Consider the following 25,605-nt stretch of genomic DNA (forward strand, 5'->3'; position numbering starts at 1 on the left):
CGAGTCACAGGGAAGTACAGGTAGTACTCCCAGGAAGTCACAGGTCCAGGTAGTACTCTTCTCTGGCTACATCCCTCCCCAGTAGTGGTTTGGGTTCAGGTGTTGTTATTGACCTTTCTGGTAGCCCTGGGACTAGATAATTGCATTGCAATTCATAAGCAGCGTGCAATTTTTGGCACTGACGTCTGTAATTAAATTCAACAAGCATTTATTGAGCACCTAGAGCATGTAAAATACAGTTCTTTTAAATACATTTGGTCCTTAACTATTTAGCCTGTTTTACTCACTCAATTTGGATTAATGTTGATCCATCCTTAAGAGTTTTATGAAGAACAAATATTAAAATGAAAAACTGCACAATTCTTTGCAAATACAAACGTCTTGTGTGAATTATTTTTTCTACGTGTTAATATTAATTGCAATAACAAAACTACCGCTTTCCAGGCAGACGGTAGAGAGCCGCTAGCTGTAAGGCCAACGGGAGTCAGACGGAAGAGGTCAGGGGAGGTGCCTCCAGCACGTCCGGCCCAGAAGGGGAGGCGCCTCGAGGAATGTCCCCCCCCAAACCCCGCCCCCTATCCCTCCCTCTTCGTTGGTGCGGCGTAGGCGGTTACCATGGCGATGACGTCTAGAGGGCGGGACGGGGCGGGGCTATGGAGAGGAGGAGGAAGATGGCGGGAGGGCGGCTCTGAGGAGACCTCGGCGGCGGCGGAGGAGGAGAGAAGCGCAGCGCCGTGCCGCGCCGGGGCCCATGTGGGGAGGAGTCGGAGTCGCTGTTGCCGCCGCCGCCGCCGCCAGTAACTGCTGGACCGGAGTGGGAGTGAGGGGGAAACGGCAGGATGAAGTTCGCCGAGCACCTCTCCGCGCACATCACTCCCGAGTGGAGGAAGCAGTACATCCAGTATGAGGTACCGGCAGCAGCTGGGGTGTGGGAGGACTCGGAGGGGCCACCATCTCGCCAGTGCAGACCTCCGCTGCCGCCTTCCGCTCCTGCTGCCTCCCCGCGCCTGGGCGGACTTTGACCTGGTGCCGCGGGGAGCCACTGCGGCATCCCCGCCGCGGCTGCCCCGCTCTGGGCCCCGCTGACCTTCCCCTCCCCCGCAGCCCCGCTGCCGCCGGGGTAACGGATATGCAGGCGGCGGGCCGGGAGGGAGGGCACAGCTCCGCCGGGGCTGGGGAATAGTGGTGGGAGGGCGAGCCGCAGGTGGGGGAGTAGTGGTGGGAGGGCAGCCCGGGGTCGCGGCGGTTCCGCGCTAATCCCCTCCTCCCCACTCACTCTGACCTCTCGTCCCCACCCTGGGCGAGCGCCCCCTCGCCAAGGTTAGGTTTTGTTTCTCTCTGCTCACCTCTCACCAAGGAATCCTCTTCCGAGATAAGCCCCGTTAGCGATTTTCTTCATTCCACAGAGCCCTTCCGCTTTTCCCCACTTGCCCACTGTTGACAAAGGCTTTGTAACAGGGTTGAAATTTGATTTAAATGTATATCACATATGCAGTGGTTACTGTATGCAAACGTATTGTAATCATCTATTCTGTTTTGATAATAAGACGGTGACGGTCTTTTTACTGATTGCATGAAGTATACAAAGTAATCACATCTCTGGTTTTGACTGTCCTGTTGTTTTGGAATGGAGTGAAGGAGGAAGAGGAAGAAGGGAAGAGAAGAGAATAATTACATTTTTCAGGTTTTCTTTTCTAAAATTTTGTTAGCCAGGGAGAAAAGTACTGTATTGTAAACAATGTACTTTTAAAACATACCTATGTATTGTAGATATCATGGCCCCCTTCCCCCCTAATTGCTGTGATAACAGCTTGGAGGGTATTCAGTAGGTACTGATGAGGAACCTTACATTAATATAGGAACGAGTAAGGATAATGAACCCATATATATTTTCAGAAGGCAAGATACCTAAAGAGCTTTTAAGCACTGCAATAGGTTATTCTCAGTAACTGGCAATTCAGCTCCTGGATAGAGAAAGAAAGACTTATCTGTAACCTCCAGGAATTTACATCTATGTATGTGCAGGAACAAAGAGTATAAAATCAATACGAACTCAAATATGTTAGCTACATTTTATGAATTAAAATGTTTTAGTTGTCTATGTCTATTTAAGTTCAGTGATAGGATGTTTAGGCAATAGCACAAGTTTATTTTTCATAAAGCAGTTGTAATAATTGGGGAAGACAGGGAAAGAGGTGTAAGTAAACAGAACCTTGAAGATTGTAAAATAAATTCACCTTGTAACATACAGTATTTGATTATTGCCAGAAATGAAACACCCAGAATTATTAATGCTTTCTTTCACTTAATTTTCTTTAGTGTTTTGTGGCTACATTTTGTAAGAATAAAATAAGGGACTAGCTTTTCAGCCTGTGGAGTTTTTGATTTATTGTTTCCAATAACACTCGGTCAGTTTTAAAACCTTGGCTAGAGTCCAGATGATGGTTTTTATTGAAAGGAGGGCATTGGTCTTTCATCTTGTAGTAATTTTCAGCACCACTGCCAGTTCTTCACAGAGGCATAGGAAAAGCATGCTGAAGCAACATCTTACACTTGTCATATAGTATGTATGGAATGCTCGATTTGGGCAAAAGTAATAGTGGCTAGTTGTATGCTGTGATTAATTTTAAGTATTACAGCACTTTCATAGAATTGTATTAATTTGGAGTAGCTGAGGCTGGAAGGGGTAACATAAGATTTAGTTTGAAAATGCAATTACCTCTTGATTTGTAATGTCAGCTTTGTGGCTGGAGTGACCACAGTAATTCTGGGACTCCTCATTCATATACTCCCTTTGGACACTAACCCCAATTGGGTTACTCTAGGTTGGTTACAGAGGGACAGAATTCCTGAGCACATGTGTGACTGCATTATCTTTCCTGGGGCAATTATAAGGTGTTAAAAAAATTTCATTTATTGTGGCTAATTGAAATTTTATTCTGCAGAGTCCCTACTACCTAACTCCTGTCCCAGATGAACTCATTGTTTGGTAGGCACAATTAAATAAGGAGCACTTTTCTTTGTGAATTGGAGCCATTAAAAAGATTTCTTTATAGGGTTGGGATTTGTGTTGCTATATTGTTTCTCAAGAGCTGGTGCTGTTCCTTTGAAAATATTTAAAGAGGCATAAATAAGAGTTTTCAGAGTCTGGGCATTTTGGCAACTTAAAAACTTTGGGGAAAAATGACATCCTAAAAGATGTTAGCTGTTGCTGGAGAAAAGAATCTTCTTATAATGCAGTAACACGTAGTTTCTGATATATGAAGATTATGCTCATGAAACACTGTTCATGCAATAGACACTTGAATTTGTTTTTCAAGCACTAGTGGTGAAATTCTAGGGTATTACCTCTGATGTCTAGACTAGGGTGCTTTCTAGTGCTGTGGACCATGATGAACTGTTGAGCTTCTTTGGTTTTTATGTCATTTCACTACATTAAATTTTATTTGAGATAAGCAGAGCATTAGATAGAAACTGAAAATTTTGTTTTACATCTATAATTATGTGTATTATTGTGTATACATGGCCACACAATAAATGCTAGTTATTGTATATGTTAGCTATGAGACCCTGGGGACAATCTTTTTATCTTTCCAGGGCTCTTTCCTTTTCCATAAGATAAGAATATATAGGGCCAGAGAGCTTTTCAAGGTCCATTGTGATTCATAGGTTTTTGTTTGTTTAAGAGAGACAGTGTGCCAGTGGGGAGGGGGGTAGAGGAAGAGGGACAGGGAGAGAGAGAGAGAGAAAATCTTAAGCTTAGAAAATCTCCATTCTTAGCACAGAACCTGATGCTGGATCATGACCTGAGCCAAAATCAAGAATGGGACCCTCAACTGACTGAGCCACTCAGGCACCCTGTTCATAGGTTTTTTTTTTTTTTTTTTTAAGTTTATTTATTTTGAGAGAGAGGGAGAGAGAGAGAGAGAGGATCGCAGGCAGGCTCCCTGCTGCCAGTGCAGAGCCCAGTGTGGGGCTCGAACTCACAACCGTGAGATCATGACCTGAGTCAAGATCAAGAGTCAGATGCTTAATCAACTGAGCCGCTCAGGCGCCCCCATAGTTTTTTATTTAACTTTTAATGGTTTTTGCTTTTTGGAATGTTAAAATTGTTATTAGTGTTATTACTCATAAATAACCTAAAAATTATTAGAATTTCTAATTCAGAAATAAATTGTGGAGTTCATAAACTCAATCTTCGTAGGCAGAATAATAAAGCATAAAAGAGAGCAATAAGAAGAAACCATATAAAGAAAATCTGTTTGATCCACTTGTGAATAGCTTTTACAGAGAATAAACACAAATGAGCAGAAACCATCCCTGTTTCCAGTAATCTATTTGAGTGTAAATCTTGGCATAGAAAATAGAACATCAATAAATCTTTATAAGAGCACTTTAAAAAAAATTGAGAATCAGTGATTGCAATTTTAGAGCTCTGTAATTGATTAATCAAAATTAACAGACCAGTTTCAACCACATAGACTAGTATGGCCATGTTAATATTTTACAGAATATTAGCAAAAGAAGCAAATATATTTCGTGCCTTCGGCTGCTGACTTGTGTTTTCATCCCTAGGGTCCTGTGCTGCTTTGGTTTCTCAGGAATTAGGAATGGTTTTTTCAGTGTATACTGGAGTTGAGTAGGTTCCTAAAATAATGAGGTATCTAAATTTCAGGATTTTAGAGTTTCAGGGGAATTTGAACACTATCTACTTCCTCTTTTTTTCAGACAAAGAAACAAAGGTCCAGAGAGGTTAAGTCATCTGTCTAGGATCACATATAGATAGCTAGCCTCTTGAGCATAGATGTGTAAGCATTGGGAGTCAGGTCACCCTAGATGTGTGACCCTGATGAAATTACTTCCTCTTTCTGGGCTTTAGGTTCTTTGTAAGGTGAGAGAACTGGTCTTAATGGTTTCTAAACTCGCAGGGCTATATTTTCTGAGGACCCATCTAGCTTTAAATTTCTATATTTTTTAATGTCTTAATTATATTTGATATATGAAGAAGATAGAACAAATTTAGGACTATTATTAAATTAAAGTTCTTTCAGAAAATTTTGATGAGATTTTAATTTGGGAGTGGAAAACTGACCCACTGAAACTTTTATTTAACTTAAATATTTTTTTTTTTTTCCAATGTTTTTTATTTACTTTTGGGACAGAGAGAGACAGAGCATGAACGGGGGAGGGGCAGAGAGAGAGGGAAACACAGAGTCGGAAACAGGCTCCAGGCTCCGAGCTATCAGCCCAGAGCCTGACGCGGGGCTCGAACTCACGGACTGCGAGATCGTGACCTGGCTGAAGTCGGACGCTTAACCGACTGCGCCACCCAGGCGCCCCTATTTAACTTAAATAAATAAAAGGGATAGTCATTGATTAATTTTTTTGCAGGATTTGGAAAAGGAAAGATTCTGCATAAACGGTACATCCCTATCTTCAATTGTAAGGAAACATTGCCCTGACATTATTGTGATTTTCATTTATAGAACTATCCCATGAGAACACTTGTGTTGCAGGCTTCAATTTCCCAAAGGTATTATGTTGATTAGTTAGGGTTAACTTGTCTTGCTAGAACTTGTTTGAAATTTCCAGTTTGGCCACCCGATGGGGCACAAACCACTTTTTCTTTCGGGCACTTCTGCAAATGAAAGTACGGTATAGTGTATTTAAGATAACACTTGTAAATGATTGTGTCCATAAGATGCCTGGCATTTACCAATGTTTCTTAAATGAGTGAATGAATGTTGTATAAGAGAGGAACCTATTACTATTCTTTATTATATTTGTATAATAAAGTGTGTTAGGATGAGTATCCTGGAAAGATTATACTTGTCCATCCATCCCTCAAGGTTGGTTTTGGATCAGCTTTTGGATGAAGGCCCAGATCATAAGAACCTAAGAATCTTATTTGACCTGGGGTGACCATGGAAAGTTAGTCCTGGCTTCAAATCCAGTCCTAATCTGGAAAGCATTTGAGAGACTGACTGAGTTGTGCTGGCTAGGGGTTTTAAGTATATTCGTGCCATGGCCCCCAAAGGAGAGTACCCAAAACTCCCATTGAGTAAGAGAAGATAATACTAGAACTGTTAGTTATATTCATTTTTATGCATAAGACAAAATTTTACTAATATTTAATAAATGGGTGAGTTTGATGGCCTTGTTAGGAGGTGTTCTGAGAAAAAGAGAAAGATTGCTAATAGGTTTCTTACTTGTGTGTTCACTTTAAGCAAATAGCAATTATTCTAGTTTATGGTTGTGTAGAATTTACAGATGTTACCTAGTTTCGACTAAACTAACTCTTATAAAATGGATAGGACTTAAAAAGACTCCTGTAGGGGTGCCTGGGTAGCTCAGTTGGTTAAGCCTCTGACTCTTGATTTTGGCTCAGATCGTGATCTCATGGTTCATGAGTTTAAGCTCCGCATCTGGCTCTGTGCTGAGAGCCTGGAGCTTGCTTGGGATCCTCTTTCTTCCTCTTCTTTCTGCCCCTACCTTACTTGCTCTCTCTCTCTCTCTCTCTCTCTCTCTCAAAGTTAATAAATAAACTTGAAAAAAAAAAAAAAAAGACTTCCGTAAAGAACCTCAACAGTAATACCACTAAAGCAAGCACATGTGAACAAAAAAGTGGCAGAGCTGACAATTCTACTTCTAGTACTAGCTTTTGGTAAGCCAAATTACAGACAAAAACAATCATACTTCTAATAGATCTGACAAGAAGTTTGCCCCCCCCCCCAAATTCAAAATAATTAGGATAATTCTTTGAAATAAGATTTTTTTCAAAACTTTATTTAGAGAGAGAGAGAGAGCGCAGGAAGGACAGAGAGAGAGGGAGAGAAAGAGAATCCCAAGCAGGCTCCACACTATCAGTCCAGGGCCTGACTCAGGGCTCAATCTCACAAACTCTGAGATCATGACCTGAGCTGAAACCAAGAGTCCAACACTTGATCAGCTGAGCCACACAAGCACACCTGAAGTAAGTTCACTGTCTTCCATAGTGAACTTCACCATAAACATATATTATGTGTTAAGAATATTGAGCCTTTGTGGTTTGTTTTTCTTTTTAAAAATTTTTTTTTTTTTCAACATTTTTTATTTATTTTTGGGACAGAGAGAGACAGAGCATGAACGGGGGAGGGGCAGAGAGAGAGGGAGACACAGAATCGGAAACAGGCTCCAGGCTCCGAGCCATCAGCCCAGAGCCTGACGCGGGGCTCGAACTCACGGACCGCGAGATCATGACCTGGCTGAAGTCGGACGCTTAACCGACTGCGCCACCCAGGCGCCCCTGTGGTTTGTTTTTCAATTTATAACCATTATAATTAAGTTTCATAATCAACTAATTCCTGAAGTTTAAGCTAGACCTTTGAAATACCATATCACAAAATGTTAAGGTTAGATTTTTAAAAATAAGCTTTTCAGGTATGTTGTTTTCTAAAAGTATTGATAATCTCTTAGGTTGAAAATATTTTTGTACTATTTATAAATGAAAGATAAAATTTGTTTATCATTATCTCATCTTTTAGAAACTATTTAGGGGCACCTGGGTGGCTCAGTGGATTGAGTGTCTGCCTTCAGCTCAGGTCATGATCTTGCCATTCCCGAGATCGAGCCCTGCGTCAGGCTCTTTGCTGACAGCTCAGAGCCTGGAGCCTGTTTCAGATTCTGTGTCTCCCTCTCTCTCTGCCCCTCCCTTGCTCACACTCTGTCTCTCTTTCTCTCAAAAATAAATGAATATTTAAAAAAAAAATTTTTAAAGAAACTATTTAAAAAATTCTGTTTTATTATGTACACAGTTGTAGGATATAATTTATCAATAAATATACATATACTGGAGGAGGTACATAGTAAGCTATTGTTTTTGTTTTTGATAGTGATATGATATTTAAAAAAGGTTTGGAAGACTTTGTTCAAGTTGTGCAGCTTAACCAAAGCTGGTTTGCGGATTGCCTGGTATTGAACTAGTCTTTGCAATTGAGAGCAGTGTCAAAATTCACTAGGGTTCTTACCCAGTTGTATTTGCCTTTTCACGTATTCCTTTTACCTAGTAAATGCTGAAAGAAGCCAGGTAGACAAAGCTCATGAACAAATGCCTTAAATTATCCATTCATTCCAACAGCTGTTTATAGGGGTTCTACTATTTGCTGTAGGCTGATAGATTTGTCCTGAAACTCAAGCTCTTTCATTATCTTAAAAATAGAAAAGATGGGGTGCCTGTGTGGCTCTGTTGTTAAACATCTCCCTCTTGATTTTGGCTTAGGTCACAATCTGACAGTTCATGAGATCGAGCTCCAAGTTAGGCTCTGTGCTGGCAGTGTGGAGCCTGCTTGGGTTTCTCTTTCTGCCTCTCTCTCTGCACCTCCCCCCCTCCCCCAGTAGATAAATATTTAAAAAAAAAAAAAGAAAAAACAATAGTATTTTTTGTTTTTGTTTCATTTTTAAATGTTTGTTTATTTTTTTTTGAGAGAGGGCATGTGCAAATGTGAGCAAATGGGGTGGGGGGTGGCAGAGAGAGAGGGAGACACAGACTCTGAAGTAGGCTCCAGTCTCTGTGCTGTCATGACAGCACAGAGCCTGATGTGGGGCTTGAACTCAGGGACCATGTGATTATGACCTAGATAAAGTCAGATGCTTAACTGAACCACCCAGGCACCTCTGGTTTTGGCTTTGTATTTCAGTCAGCGCAGTGTTTCAGAATTAAAAATGGTATAGAAAGGAAAGATTGCAGATTGAGGACTTGGAACATTGTTATAAATTTGGGTCACTTGTAAATGGCTAAGAGACTTTCTCCTTAGCTTTTTGAACTTTTAAACTTTTTTTGTTATACCTTTCCATCTAATTTGTTTCTAGGAACAGATTTAGTTACCCATTCCCATCATCATGCAGGTATGGTGTCTATAGGGGCTGATCAGAAAATTCTTAAAAAGTTGTTCATTTATTAGAGGTCAGGGGAAAGTATAATTAACCTGCTGTAAGCATAACTTACAACTTCATCGTCTCTGTAACAAGAGGACAATATGTTAATTAAGCAAATATAGTCTCTTATTCATTGAGGGTGACCTGCAATATTTACAAAGACTGAGGACTAGGAATGTGGAGATATAAGTCCTTAGACATAGTTCTGTCTGTTCATAAATGATGAGAGAACAAGAGATTGTTTTGAAAATTGAAGGGCTGTAATGTAATCATTCAGTAAAGTGGGACGTTTTTAGATTATTGTGTGACTTACTTAGGCTAAATTGGTCAAGTTGTAATTCACAGAGTAATGCATGTGCTTTGTAGGCTTTTTCTGTACTTTAGAGCAGTGGTTCTTAAACTTTTTGGTCTTGGAACCATTTGAAACTCCTAAAAATTATTGAGGATTCTAGTGTCTACTGATACATGTTGTATTAGAAATTAAAACTGAGAAATGCTTAAAACACAGGAGTGTAACAAGCACACCTTCTACTAGAGACATGTTATCACACTTCATGCAGCCTCTGGGAAACTCCACTGTTTACTTGTGAAAGAACGAGAATGAAAAAAACAAGTGAAGTTTTGTAGTGTTATTAAAAAAAGAATTTGGATCTTTTGAGCTTCCTGAAAGGGTTCCTTCCTTCCTTCCTTCCTTCCTTCCTTCCTTCCTTCCTTCCTTCCTTCCTTTATTTCTTTCTCTCTCTCTTTCTCTCTCTTTCTTCCTCATTTTCTTTCTCTTTGCTTTTTTTTTTCTTTTCTTTTTTTCTTTTTAGAGAGAGAGAATGCATGTGTGCAAGCATACGAGCAGGGGAGGGGCATGGGAGAGGGAGAGAGAGAATCTTAAGCAGGCTCCACGCCCAGTGCGGAGCTGATCTTACCAGTGTGAGATCATGACCTGAGCTGAAATCAAAAGTTGGATGCTTAACTGATGGAGACACCTAGGCACCCCCCCCTTTTTTTTTTTTTTTAAATTTTTCTAAGTTTATTTACTTAAGCAATCTCTACACCTAATAATGGGGCTCAAACTCATGACCCCAAGGCAAGAGTTGCATGGTCTTCTGAATGAGCCAGCCAGGCACCCCTCCCTGAAAGGGTTTCTGAGAGTTACTGCCTTAGAACACAGGACTCCTTTCAGAAGGTTCAAAGATGGCCTGAGAAAAAGTTCTCCAGTTTTAGGAAGCACGTAGGGGAATAGGGAATCTCTTGGGTGAGAATTCTCAGGTATTTCCCCCACTGCAAAGGATGTAAGGGGGGAAAAAGTTGGCTTCTTGGGGATTCCCAATTCCGTTCTCTTTTCTTTGAATTGAATTAGGTGATATGTGGTCTGCTTGTCATTAAGGAGAATGGAATTGACATTTATCGAGCAGTTAGGAACCCAGTGTCAGCTGCTTCACATAGAATAATCTCATTTAATCTTCACAATTTTGCAAGGTAGATGATTTATTATTTTTATTTTAGATTAATCATTTGTTCATGGCTACATACCTAGCAAGTAGCAGACCAAGTAGGATTTGAAATTGAATCTGTCATACATTAGAACTCTTGCTTTTTAAAAAAATTTTATTCGAGAGAGAGAGAGAGAGAGAGAGAGAGAGAGAGGGAGGGAGAGGGGCTAAGGGAGAGAGAGAGAAAAAATTTTAAGCATGGTGGAGTCTGACACAGGGCCTGATCCCATGACCCTTGGATCACGTCCTGAGCCGAAATCAAGAGTGGGACACTCAACCGACTGAGCCCCTCAGGCCCTCCTAGAGCTCTTGCTTTTATACAGGAATTGTAAGTAACAACAGATGTTATTTTTTGAGTGCTTACTGTATTAGGCACTATGTTAAGTAGTTTAAAAACATTTTCTCTTTATTAGCGAGCCATTAAGGTAGGTTGTCAGCTCTGTTTTATAGATTGGGGAAATTGAGTCTTAGAGCCATTGAGTAATTGATTATGTTGATACTGCTAATTGTGGATAGCCTTCTTTTAATTCTTATTACTACCTTTGGAAAAATAAATAAGTTCCTTTATTTATACATATATAGAGTTTGATGTGGTCTGACCTATTCTTTTTAACGTTTATTTATTTTTGAGACAGAGAGAGGACAGAGTATGAACGGGGGAGGGTCAGAGAGAGGGAGACACAGAATCGGAAGCAGGCTCCAGGCTCTGAGCTGTCAGCACAGAGCCCGACGCGGGGCTTGAACTCACGGACCGCGAGATCATGACCTGAGCTGAAGTCGGCCGCTTAACCGACTGAGCCACCCAGGCGCCCCTGGTCTGACCTATTCTTGAGCATCTGCTAAAGTAATGGCTGGTCTATTTTCAGTCCTAGGTCTCAGTCTGCACGTTTTGGAGGTAGTAGAGTGTGGTCTGGAGGCCAGAGTTAATTTATATTTTCCTCAAGATTATCAGGGTAACTATTATTAGATAGGCAGCTGGTAAATAGAGGACCTTATGAAGATGAGGCCATAAGAAAAAGATAAGATATTAGTAATAAGAGTAAAAAGAGGAAGATAAAGTGGGCATAGCTGTTGTATGCTGCAGTTGTGGCATTTGGCTTCCAGATGATAGATCATGGAATGTTAATTATCCCCGTAAGGAATTTCTGAGATTATTTAGCCCAATTCCCTTTTTTACTTAATGGGAAATGAGGTTTAGAGAGGTTAAGTGATTCAGGGTTACATGACTTGGTTAGTGGCTGAGTTAACACAATTACCCTGATTCACTTTATTGCTTATTATTTTGCCTTGTATGCTAGTATGTTCAAAATGCGTAGAGAACAAACTCTAAACCATACTGCCTAGCTCATATTCCAGCTCCACAGTTTACTAGATGAGAGACCTCAGGCAAGTCACTTAACCACTCTGTGCTTCAGTTTCCTCATCTGTAAAATAGGGATAATAATAGTAGTTCTAGGTCTTTGGGAGGATTAAAGGAGTTAAAATATAGAAAGTGCTTAGAACAATGCCTGGCACATAGTAAGAGCTATATATTTGTTATAAAAATTATTTCTCCTCTAGAGAGCTCAATGGTATTAATGTTGTATAAACTGAGCCTTAAAATTTGTCACTCTGGGCTTGCCCAATTCAAGTTTTCTTGGAAAATGGCTTTGTTGATTTTAGCCATTACTCCTGTTATCTGTGATATTTATATCAATAATTAATGAATGAATTAATGTTAAATATTAATATTTATATTAAAAATGGTCCTTAACCTTTTTACATATAGTAAGAAAACCACCTAAGAACAATTATGTGGTTTTGAAATAAATTCCCTGTTCACTTGTAAATTAGACATTATTTAAGTTATAGGCTGTATTTTTTTTTTTTTTTTAGTTGAGGTGAAATTCACATGTGTATTCTTAAGTATAACCAAATAGCTTGAGTGAATTGTTGGGAGTTTTTAGAGGATATCTACTTTTAGTTCTTTTCAGTTTTTTAATGAAAATTTAATTTCTAATACTAGAATTGGTTTTAGAGTTGAGAAAGACCTTCTCAACCTCTCTGTTTTATAGATGAATAAATTGAGGTAGAGAGGCCAAGATTATGTGGTCAGAGTCTTGAAACTAGCTGATAGAAGAGCCTGGGATAAGAATATTGGCTTCCTGCTCACCAATGTACATTGCTGAGGCGTATCACTGCTGTATAAACATTTAATTTTTTTTTTAATTTTTGAGAGAGAGCATGAGCAGGGGAGGGGCAGAGAAAAAGGGAGAGAGAATCTCAAGCAGGCTCCACATGGGGGGTAATCTAGGCAGACAGAATAATACTAGGCAAAGGCATAAATAGGTGGAAGTATCTAAGCATATTAATGAAATCTGGTTTAGTGGATATGTTGGAGAACTAATGGAGTGAGGTTGGAAGGGTGGACTGGGAGGGATCAAGGGGTGAAGGGATGAGTACCTTGCTGAGTTTAAACACTTCCTGGGTGTGAAACATCAAGGATTTTAAAGAAGAGGTTAGTGGAGAGGGATCAGTGCAAAGTGAAATGTATAATTTAGATCTTGGAAGATGTATTGGAGAGAATAAGACCAAAGACAGGAAAACCAAACAGTATAGCTGAAAATATTGAGGGCTTGAATAGTAGCTTAATTAATCAATTTTAGTGTGTATTTTTCCCATATTTTAATACCAAAATCAGGATATGTCTTATAATTAATGTTGTGTTGTAGGTTAATTTGCAGATACATTTTTCATTTTTAGAAGCACATAAAATAATGGTGTATATTACTATTAATTACTATTAATGGTGTATATTACATCTTAGATTTGATAAAATTTGATAGTAATGATATATAATTTTACTTAATGCTTACTGTGTATATGTCAGGCAGAGTAATAGATACCTGTCAACATCAAGCATCTGGCAGTGTCTACCATGTTTAGCAACTTTTTAATTTTTTTAATTTTTGTTTTTAAGGGAGACAGTAAGCGAGTGTGGGAGGGGCAGAGAGAGGGAGAGAGAGAATTCTAAGTGGGCTCTGTGCATGAAGCTTGATCTCATGACCCTAAGATCATGACCTGAGCTGAAATCAAGAGTCAGATGCCTAACTGAATGAGCCACCCAAGCGCCCCTAGCAACTTCTTTTTTAAATTACTGAAAGTGGCCAAAAGGCCATGGGATCTATCTGGGATGTCATTAAAGGTTGAGAAAGAAATTTATAAGAGCATGGTTGAAGAATGAATGCAGAAAATAAGAAAAGTTCATGTTTGTCCCCACAGAATGTGGCTAGAGCTCTAGAAATAAATTACTTTGATATCAATTTAGTGTTTTCTTATTCTTTTGTTTAGTCAGTGAATGCAGATTTAGTTCTTTTTTTAGTTTTAGGTAATAAACTCAAATGTGATCAGTGAGATATATTGAGATATATTGAGATATATCTTTCTGTTGTTTTTCAAATGTTTTTATAATAGTAGATAACAAAAGTGTTAATAAGCAGGTTAGTTACCACTTCTAATCACAGATTTCATACATCTTTTTATAAACCTTTCTTTTTGAGTTGAATATATTTGTTTGAAATAGGAGTTTTGAAATATAAGTACTTCAAATTATACTGCCATTAGATATTTGCTAGAGAGGGCTGCAAAATGTTTTCTCTAGAATTTGTTTGGTTAGTATCATGGACTTTGAACAGTTCTGTTCTTGATAGATGGAGAAATTAGAAAGTACATTGCTTTAGAGACCACTGAAATTGAAGTTATTATAATAATCCTGTGAGCTTGGGCAAGTCATTTAGCCTTTCCGTGTTACAGTATTCTCATCCTTAAATTGGACATGATAATAGTGCCTACTTTAGAGGATCATATGAAATTAACTGAATTAATAATTGGAAAGCACTTAGTACATATGTGTGGTAAGTAATAATACTACGTGTAGTAAGTGTTGTATGTATATTAGCCATTATTACATATCTATCTCTAGTGGTTTGAAACTAACAGTTGAGCAGTTTCCTAGTTGATTTTATTCTTTTAATTTTTATGTATTTATTTATGTATTTATGTATTTATTTGTGGGGGGGGGGCAGAGGGAGAGAAAGAATCTTAAGCAGGCTCCATGTCCAGTGCGGAGTCCCACCTGGGGTTCAATCTCACAACGATGAGATCATGACCTGAGCCGAAATCAAGAGCAGGTCACTCAACTGACTGGGCCATCCAAGTGCCCTCTAATTTATTTATTCTTGAGACAACATGGGGAAGGGAATCAGTGAAACTCTAACTGGGAAAAAACAACTTAGATATTGCTTATTCATTTATTGGATAAATGGAAGATGAAAGAAGTTTACCTTTTTAAAAAAGCCTGATATTTCACAGAACACAAAGTTTTTGTTGTTACTTGTTGATGGTTATTGCTGAGATAAAAAGATTAATTTAAACATTTTTGACAGTTTCTTTAGTTTTTGGGATAGAAGAAAAACTGGGAAGAAAGCTGGTAACTTTTTTTTCTTTCACTCTTGTTATGAAGCCTTAGTAGAATTGATTTATAAACATACAGTATTAGAGAAAAAAAATATTTTAGGGAAAGAAATGATCAAATGCAGTATTTTGAAATTCTCCTTTAACCTTTGTTTCATTTTAGAGACTATTATTTAACATGGTGGGTTTTATGTAAGGAACACTTATTAATAAACCATTATTTAACCAGCATTAATTACAATGATTTAAAATTTTTAATGATATCAGTGATTATTAATAATAATTTAATGCATATTTTGTGAACCTGCCATGCTAAACACAGAATATCCCATTAAAGTAACAACCTCCTTACAAATGGTGAAATTTGCAAACATACACAATATTTTAGTAGTTGGATCATTTTATTATCATTAATATTTGAAATTAAATAAAAATATCATTGGTAGGCATAAAGTAATACTATTAAACATTTTTTAATGCATCACTTTCTAGTGCTTAGCACAGTGATTTATTGTGTAGGTGCCTCAATATTCATTTTATAAGGAGTGAAGGAGGGAAGAATTCAATATAAAGTTTTAAACCTAGGGAAACTGGTAGAGGATAGCTACCTTTGGGAATGGTAAACTCATGAAATTAGATCTTAAATATGCTGATTTCATGTGTGAGATGTCTGTGTGTAGAGAAGGAGCTAGGATTTGAAAAATGGTATTAAGAGATAAGATTATTATAATTGAGATAGTAATTAAAGAATTCACTAAGGGAAAGTATGTAAGGCAAAAAAGTAAAGATGCAAACAGAGGAAGTCTTGGAAAATACATTGTTACAAGACTGGAGATGTAGAGATAAATGGGTTATTAGCAGTGATATGCTCTGTGGACAGGTCAGTAAGAATGAGAATTAAGAATAGGCCTTGGGGGGGTGCCTGGGTGGCTGAGTCAGTTAAAGTGCCCGACTTCTGCTCAGGTCAGGATCTTGTGGTTCAAGAGATTGAGCCCTGCGTCAGGCTCTGTGCTGACAGCTCAGAGCCTGGAGCCTGCTTCAGATTCTTATCTCCCTCTCTATCTGCCCCTCCCCTGCTCTCTTCCTCTCTCAAAAATAAATAAACATTAAAAAAGAAAAAGAATAGGCTTTGGATGTGACAAAGGGAGCTTATTGGTGGATTCTGAATATAAATTGTGTTTTGCAAACTATCTTCCAGGTTTTAAGAGGTTAAAGTCATTGAGACAACCTGTATGTACTTACCATTTGAGAAATTTGGCTACTAAATTATGGAAAGAGCCTAAATGTCCATCAACTGACAAATAGGTAAAGAAGATGTGGTTTATATATACAATAGAATACTACTTGGCAATGAGAAAGAATGAAATTTGGCCATTTGTAGCAATGTAGACAGAACTGGAGGGTATTATGCTAAGTGAATAAGTGAAGTAAGTCAGTCAGAGAAAGACATACCATATGTTTTCACTCGTATGTGGATCCTGAGAAACTTAACAGAAGACCGTGGGGGAGAGGAAGGGGGAAAAAGTTACAGAGAGGGAGGGAGGAAAACCATAAGAGACTCTTAAATACTGAGAACAAACTGAGGATTGATGGGGGGTGGGGAAGAGGGGAAAGTAGGTGATGGGCATTGAGGAGGGCACCTGTTGTGATGAGCACTGGGTGTTGTATGGAAACCAATTTGACAATAGATTATAATTAATATTAAAAAAAAAAGAAATTTGGCTACTAACAGAGTGAGGAAAATAACTTTGAGGACCAAGTAGGATAAAGCAAAATGTTCTTTGAGGATTTATGAAATCTGTTCATATATGAAGACAGTAGAGAAAGTAGCTTTAATTTTATCTAAATTTTTGGCTTAATTGCATTTCCCTCATTTATTGTCTGTGAGGCCTTTACAAAGTTTTTTCTCTGAACCTCAGTTTTCTTGTGTGTAATATGAGGATAGTACCTACCTTTCAAGGTTATTGTGAGAATTATATGTAATAATATATGAAAGTACCAGCAAGAGCCTGATCTATAGAAGATACTCTTCAGTAAAGTAGAGCTGTTAATTTCTATCATTATTAAAAATAAGCCACTGAAGTAACTTTTACTCATTTATTCAACGGACATTTTAGGGTGTTAGTACTTAATTTAAGAAGACTCTCTTTAAGTGTCATGAAATTTCTTGGAAACCAAATGATGGTAGCTGGACTTATAGAATCCATTGCTTGATGGGGTGCCTGGGTGGCTCACTTGGTTAGGTATCTGGCTCTTGTCAGTCAGGTCATGATCTCAGGGTTTGTGAGATTGAACCCTGCATGGGGCTCTGCGCTGACAGCATGGAGCCAGCTTGGGATTCTCTCTCTCTCTTTTTTTGCCCTGCCCCCCTTGCCCTCTCTCTCCTTCTCTCTCAAAATAAATAAATAAACTTAAAAATAAAAAAGAATTCGTTGCTTGAGAAACTACCTTTTGACAAAATGAATTACTGTGTTTCATAGATTCTAGGATGTACACTGCCTTGTTCACTATCCAACACCTTTGAAATTGGGATTCATCTTACAGATGTCATAGTTTATAATTGGTAATGCTTTTCTTTCTTAATGATTCATAAAATAATGGTGTGTTTTAACAATTGATAATGTCTTAGACTCAGTGAAATATGGTAGTATTTTATTAAGTACAAATGTATTTTGATTAGTAGTATTTTTTTTTGTGGGAAATGTTATTCAGCCTCCAGAGAATACCCAATTTATTAAGGTTTTGTGGTACTGAAATTGAAGCTGTGAAGTGGTCTGAGACCGATAGATTAGAAACCATTTTGGGGGCACCTAGCTGGCTCACTTAGAAGAACATGCTACCCTTGATCTTGGGGTTTTGAGTTCAAGCCCCACATTGGGTGTAGAGATTACTTAAAAAAAAAGAAAGAAAGAAACCATGTTTATAATTTTTATAGACATTGGAAACAGTATTGCAGTATTGCAGAGCTTTTGGATTCCTTTTTGTTTTTGTTCAGTTAAACTGGCAAACTGTTACTAAGAGCAAACGTGAGAATTTTATGTTGTGATAACTATTATTTTTGGGCAGAAATCTAACATGTTTTACCAACCTGTATAAAACTTACATGTTAAAGAGAGCTGGAAGCCAAAAGCATTAAGAACTTTTCTTGTGTCTAGTAAATAAAAATGGTTTGAATTTTGTGTAGAGATAAAAGATAATGAAAATTGAGAAAACTAAGGAAGGACTTTGCATTTTGATAGTTCATGAAACTAGAACTGCTATAAAAGCTCAAAAAAATAATAGCTAACACTTAAAAAAATTAACTGATGTGCTGATTCGGACACTTAGGTTTTGTGTTACAAAGTCTGTGAAGTTTACCAGTATATTTTAAATTTGTACTGTGCTAGATGCTGTGGCCTATAAAAATTGAGGTGAGGTTGCTCTCTGCCCTCAGAATTTACAGCTGTTACCACAATAAATGTAAGAATGAGACATATAGATTTAATTAGTTAGAAGAGAGCATTTGTTATCAGCTTTATTTTATCGTCAGAATAGCATCCTTAGACAAGGAAGATGCTGATTTATTCTGTCAGACCTGCTTCAGGTTAAAAGTGTGGCTGTATGCCTTCTCAAGGGTATTCAGTGTGAGTTAAATTACAATGTTGGTGGCTTTGATATATGGGAATGCAATTTTGCTTATTATTGCTAAATAAATCACTTGCTTGAAATTGTCATAAGTTTTCTTTCCATTATTTGGTATATGTATAGGGATAAGCATCTTAGCTACTTTGATCAAGATGAGCAGAAGATGTTGGTTATGATCTAATAACATGTACATTCTGTGATATAAAAATGTTTTTTGAATCTACCTCATGTATTGATTATCTGTATAACCCAAAACTTAGTAGCTTAAAACAATAATAAACATTTATCTCATGTTGTTTCTGTGTGTCCGGAGTTTGGAAGCAGCTTAACTGGGTTGTTCTGGCTCAGGGTATTGTGTGAAGTTGCAGTCAAGATGTCAGCTGGGGTTGCAGTTATCTCAAGGCTGGATTGGGGCTGGGGGATCCAATTCTAGGATAGCTAACTCTGGTGATTTGCAAATTTGTGCTTTTTTTCAGAAGGCCTCAGTTCTTTACCATTCAGAACTCACCATAGGGCTGCCTTTTTTTTTTTTTTTTTTTTTTTTTAAATTCTGGCTTCCCTCAGAGTAGATAATCCAAGAGAGAGTAAAATGAAAACCACAGAGTCTTTTATGACTTAGCCCTGGAAACAGTATTCTGTCATTTATGCAATATTCTATTGTTTATATAGGTCAGCTGTATTTTGTATGGGAGGGGTTGCACAAGAACATTACTACCGGGAGGAAAGAATCCTTTGGAAGATTCATCTTTGGAAGAATCATCTCAGAGGCTAGGTCCCTCACATGATATAAAAATCTAATGGTAGTAAAGTTTTAGAAATAAAAGAATATCAGAAAATTGAGTTGCCAAAATTGGAAGTAAATCTTAGAAAATAAGGTTTCATTTGAAATAGCGGGCTGTGTGTCTTTTTCTCAAGCGTGGATTATAGAATGTACAAAACTTGGGTGGGATACTTTAGTAACCTGAGTTTCAGATCTCAGTGGTAAAATGAGAATCACGTTTACATTAAGGAGTTAAAGCTCTGTGTTTCATAAAATTAAAGTAGTGTGTTTAAAATATTCAAAATGATATGTGATAGTAGGCATTTAAATGTAACTATGATTGCTTTTATTATTGATCGATATTTGTGGCCATCATTTCCTCAGCTCTCATGTGTACTCAACCCAATCTAATCTAGCTTCTGCCTGATCACTCTTCTGAAACCATTGATTGATGGTCACAGGTGAGCTCCTGATCCTCAGATCTAATAACCTCCTCTTAGTCTTCTCTTTCTTTTTGATCTCTAAGCAGCTTTTTATTTTTCTTTCCTTTAACTTAAGGTTATATTTTTTTAAATCTTACATATGGATAGTTTCAGATATAGGCTCTGAAGTAGAAAGAGTGTAGGCATTCCAGCGTTAGCTGTTTTTCTTTATAATTCAGTTGCAGCATTCCAATTAGGTAGATGGGTAGATAACATTCCAATTAGACAGAATAGACATCTATATTCACCATCCTGCTCAAGATACAGAAAAACTGTGAGTATTATGCACCCTTCCTTGATTGTTGTTTTGCTTAGCTCAGATGTTTGTTTTCTTTTTAAGTTATTTTTCAGCTTTATTGAGACATAATCGACATAACACTGTGTAAGTTTAAGGTGTACAACATAATGATTTAATACATTGATATATTGTAAAATGATTATTTCCATAGCATTAACTAACACCTCTATCCCATCACATAATTACCATTTCTTTTTTTGTGGTGAGAACATTTAAGGTCTACTCTCTTCACAACTTTCAAGTATCCAATAAAATATTATTAGCTATAATCACCATGCTGTACATTAGATCCTCAGAATTTATTAACCTTATAACTGGTAGTTTGTGCCTTTAACTGATATCCTCTCACCCTCCCCCCCCCCCCCCCCCCCGTCATAACCACTACTCTATTTGCTGTTTTTCTTTTTTTTTTTAATCCATTCATCTGTTAACCCTTAGGTTGTTTCCATGCCTTATATTGTGAATAAATGCTGCACTGAACATGGGGGTGCAGATATCTCTTCTCTAAGCAACTTTTGATAATTTTTAATATCTCTTCTTTCTTTTTTCATTGTTACATTAGTTTCAGGTGTACAATATAGTGACTTGACAACTCTACACATTAGGCTATGCTCACCACAAGTGTATCTACAATCTGTCACCATACAGCACTATTACAATACCATTGACTAATATCTCTTCCTTCCTGAAATGCTCCTTTAATTTTTGTGGCACTGTGTGTGTGTGTGTGTGTGTGTGTGTGTGTGTGTATGTGTATATATATATATATGTATATATACATATATATCTTGATTTTTTTCTCATTGTCTTGTCTGCTGCTTTGTATTCCAAAAGATTATGTCCTTGGCCCACTTCTCACTTTCTGAGAAATTATATTTACCTACAGTTTAGGCAGTTTCTTTTTTATTTTAAGTAGGTTCCATGCCCAGTGTGGGGCTCAGACTCATGACCAAGAGTAGCATACTCTACCTCTACCGACTGAGCCAGCCAGGCACCCCAAGCTTAGGAAGTTTCCTGTCACCTTTATGTAGGTGATTCCCAGTTCTTAACCACTAGCTCTGACCTGTCTTTTAAATTGTATATCTCTGAGGTGCCTGTGTGGCTCAGTCAGTTAAGTGTCTGGCTCTTGATTTTGGCTCAGGTCATGATCTCAGGGTTTGTGGGATTGAGTCCTATGTCAGGCTCTGTGCTGACAGTGTGGAGCCTATTTGGGATTCTCTGTCTCCTCTTTCTCTACCCTTCCCCCCACTTGTACTCTCTCTCTCTCTCTCTCTCTCTCAAAACAAATGAATAAACATTAAAAAAATAAACTGTAGATCTCTGTTTTCATCTGTCTGCTAACTATCTCAGTTTTTCTGTAGATACCAAAGTGGTTTGTCATCCAATCTCTTTTATCTTTTTTTGCTCATGGTTTTTTCTTTGGTGTTTTTCCAGGTCAGTTAATAGTGTCGCTAATCATCCTTCTTTTTACCTGGGCTCAAAATCTTGAAGATCTTTAATTCCCTTAGTTCATGTTTAATGTTTCTTTTTTGCTTCTTGATTTTTGCTTCTTGGTGTCCTCCTCTTTCCCATATTTCACCTATTTTTTCGGCCCCCTATTGCGACTGCCTTAGACTTTCAATATGCTTTGCTCATTTTTTAAAACGTATTTAATATATTGTGTTATAATTTATTTATGTGACTTCTTGTTTGAGTCATCATTATTTTCTTTATGGCATAATGTACAGAGTAGACATCCAATAAACATTGAATGAATAAAGCATGGTAACTTCCTTAATGATGATATTAATAATCTATAAATATGGTGCACCTCTTTTATACAAGTACAAGCACGGTGGCTAATACCCATACTTTATAGTCATATGGGGACCAAGTGACACAGATAAATAATTAAAATATAAGGTGGAAATATTAAGTGCTATAAATGGTTTCAAATAGAGTACTACAGGATTTCAGAGGAGAGAGTGATGATTTCCAGCTGGAAAAATCAGGACAATGAATAAAAGAGGTTACATTTGATCTAGACCTTGAAAAATGGTTAAGATTTGGAAGTTAGGTTTAGAAGATGTGGGTAGGGTGGGGGATTGTAGTAGAGAGAGTAGTTGTAAACAAAGGCAAAGATGGAAGAAATATTGAAGTTCCTAAAATGAGTAATAAGTAATTCATTTTGGCTTTAGGGTTAGATTGTGAAAGTGAAAGTGATTTTCTTCAGTTTGGAATATAAGCCTAGAAAGATAGTTTGAACCATCCTGGGTGCCTTAGAGGCCAGCAGAGGATTATGGGCTTTATTTTATAACCATTGGGAAATCCTTTTAAGTTTTTAAGCAGGAGAATCAGACTGGTGCTTTGGGATTATTGATAAGGAAGCAGGAGTTGTAAGATGTTTTAGAGAGATGGAAATCTCTAAGTTGGTAAACCAGGTCAGAGTTCACTGTAATAGTGTAGGTAAAAGGATACAGGAGATATGTAAATGAGGTTGTGGTAGTGGCATTGAATGAACCAGATCATTAAACTCATGGGTGAAAAGAAGGAGAATATAGGAATGTTAACTCCACTAGGACAGGGATTTTTATTTTCCTCATGATGTATTCTAAGTGTTTAGAGCAGTGCCTGGCACATAGCAGGTACTCAATAAGTATTTGTTGAATGAGTGATAACTGAGATTGTGAATCTCTGTGATTTGGATACTGGCAATGACATTAAAAGAAATATAGAACATGAGAAGAGCATGTTTTGGGAAGAAATGAATTGAACTTTGGACATTCTGAGTTTGTGTTAACAGACATGTGGCTGAAGATACAGATTTGGGAGATATCTACATAGAAATAGTAAAAGCCATGTCAGTGAATATCAGAATATATTAGTGCAGTAACTTATAAATGTGAATATTCCAAATTAGTTCTTCCTATTTTATAATATATATTTTATACATTCAATAATTGAAATTATAATTTAATGTAACAACTTTTGCATAGTGAACTGCCTTTTGCTGATGGGGTGCTTTTAAATTCCATGAAAATTATGAGTCGTGCATAATCCTAATATACTGTAGATTTTGGATTAAGTATGTACAAAAGTACATTAATTTTAAACTTTAATATATTAGATTATAAGAATTTGTGTAAGTTTTTGTTGACTTTACAGATTATTTTTATCATCAAAAACAGAGTTAGGTTAGTTTATTTCTATTTGAGGATAGAAATGAAGATTCATTAGATGGTGATTCTTTGTATAGGACATATGAGAATGTTGGATGCCCTCTTGAGGTATATAACATGATTTACAGAACTGTCCTTAACACTTTAATATCATGAAAACATGACTGACTTCTAGATGATGAGACAAAGAAACCATGTCATATGTACCTGACTTGCACATTACTCACAGACTACCCAGTATTTCTGGTGAAAAAAACTAAAAAGGGAATGCAAAAAGAGGAAGCAGAAACTGAAAAAGAAATCATTGTAGAATATTTCTGGGGTGCTATAAATCAGCTCATGATGTCTGTGTTTGTTTGTTTTTAAAGTAGGCTTCATGCCCAGCACAGAGTCCAACATGGGGCTTGAACTCACCACTGGGATCAAGACCTGAGTTGAGATCAAGATTCCGATGCTTAACTGACTGGGCCAATTGGGCGCCCCTCATGATGTACATATTTTGAAGAATATATCAAAATTTTGTTATTCAGGAGTTCCATTTAGAAAAATTTTTGGATTAAAAAAGTCTGATGTAAATTTTATCTAATTATTAAACACTGTTAACAGGGAATATGACTGTTTTAAAGGTTTATAACAAATAATCCCTTTCCCTTCCTCTTTAAATGCCTGTGTTTATTTTATTGCTTATTAATCAATAATTAAATTCCAATGTGCTGACTTTGAGTGAATATTGAAGCCAATGAGAACAACATAGGTTATTTAATTGATGGAGTTGATAATATTTGTAGTATATATTTGAGGCTAATGGTGAGTTGATAGGAAGCAGAAATTTTTCTAGTTTCTGATCTGAGTTTGTGGAAAGGCCTGTGAGATTGCCTGCGCTTTGGAGAGGAGATTAATGATGATCTATGGGTTATTAAAAATTAACAACATAAGAAATTTGTATTGGCAGTATTATTGAACACACGTTAGGTTTGAACTATACCCTATTTTGTGCAATAGATATATATCTTACAGAAAGTTTAAGTAATATAATTAGACCTTGTTTAAAGCTATGCAAACTGGGATTTCCATGTATTTTCTTAGGAGTCTGTAGGTTATGAGAATTAAAAATATAGTATGTTTATGACAGTGATTTTCTAAAAATATAATAGTATAGTCTAGATCATCTAGATGACCATCTTATAAACTGGTAAATGCCGGGAGTTGCGGTGCCTGTGTTTATGCTTGTTTGGTCATGTTGGCTCCAGGTAGAATACTGTACTACTACTACAAGACTGAGGCATATCTAATACATAAATGATGTATTCATGTCCAAATAGTAGATGGCCAAATGATGCTACATCCCACTGTATGATGTAAGTTTTGCGGTAGTTTGCAAAGGATTAACTAACATTGTTTCAGTATCTTTTATGTTCTAAGTGTTCTTCATTTATAATCATGAATTATAATTAATATAAGGTTTGTGTTTTAAGAGTTTTTAATTCTCATAATAGACCTGTGAGGTATGTGAGATTACTCTGTTTTGCAGATGAAGACACTGATATTACAGAGAGGTTAATTTTCCCAAGGTTACACACCTCTTAAGTGGTAGAGTTGGTTTTCATATGCATCGTCTGACTCCATAGCTCCTAGTCACTGTATTATGCTCCCTCATAGTAGAGAGAGGTAGTAGGAGCATTATATCACATCTAATAGTCATATGGGTATTCCAAATTCAGAAGAACAGGTATAATGACAGCATTGTATTCATGTTGCCAGTTGAGATTTTGTTTTAGCAAACATATTTTTTTCCTGTCACATTAATGTTGTTGGTTGAATAGTATTGGTTTTGTTGTGTTTGGATTTAATTTGTAAGATTTTACTGTTATATGAGTTCTTATAAGCACTAACAGAGTTTGGTTTTAATATATTTTATAACCTAACAAAATAATTTAACAGATTACCTTAGAGATGCTGATATAAAAGATTGTTTTGAATCCTTTGGAAATCAAAGAAATCTCTTGTAATGCACATGAATGTGTATTGATTTTAGTGTACAAATTCGGAGTTGTATATAAAGTACTGGATTTCTTTAAAGTAAAACAGCATAAATCGAGGAAACTCTTTGAATATGTTGTTTTGTGTATTTGGATTCTGCTCCTAACCTAGGCAAATGCTCTCATATCGTAGATAACAATCTATAGTTATAATTAATATAGACATTACTTTGTAGCCTCTTCCCCCTCGTAGTTCCTAATTGGGGCTATTCTCCTGTCACAGGAATAGAAAGGTATCCTGGTTTTTTTTAACGTTTATTTATTTTTGAGACAGAGAGAGACACAGAGTGTGAACAGGGGAGGGGCAGAGAGAGAGGGAGACACAGAATCTGAAACAGGCTCCAGGCTCCGAGCTGTCAGCACAGAGCCCGACGCGGGGCTCGAACTCACAGACC

At 37.2% G+C, this 25,605-nt stretch overlaps 1 protein-coding gene across 1 annotated transcript in view; it reads left to right on the forward strand.

The window, feature by feature from the left end:
• Nucleotides 1-640: 640 nt before the first annotated feature.
• Nucleotides 641-25,605, forward strand: part of XPR1 (xenotropic and polytropic retrovirus receptor 1) — a 218,594-nt gene continuing 193,629 nt past the window's right edge. Inside the window, exon 1 of the mRNA XM_019428051.2 lies at nt 641-908. Coding sequence (XP_019283596.1) covers nt 840-908 — 69 coding nt within the window. The 5' untranslated portion in view covers nt 641-839. The remainder of the gene's footprint in view (nt 909-25,605) is intronic.

This window comes from Panthera pardus, unplaced genomic scaffold (genome assembly GCF_024362965.1).
Source record: "Panthera pardus isolate Hobbes unplaced genomic scaffold, ASM2436296v1 HiC_scaffold_21, whole genome shotgun sequence".
In the NCBI taxonomy this organism is placed as follows: Eukaryota; Metazoa; Chordata; class Mammalia; order Carnivora; family Felidae; genus Panthera; species Panthera pardus.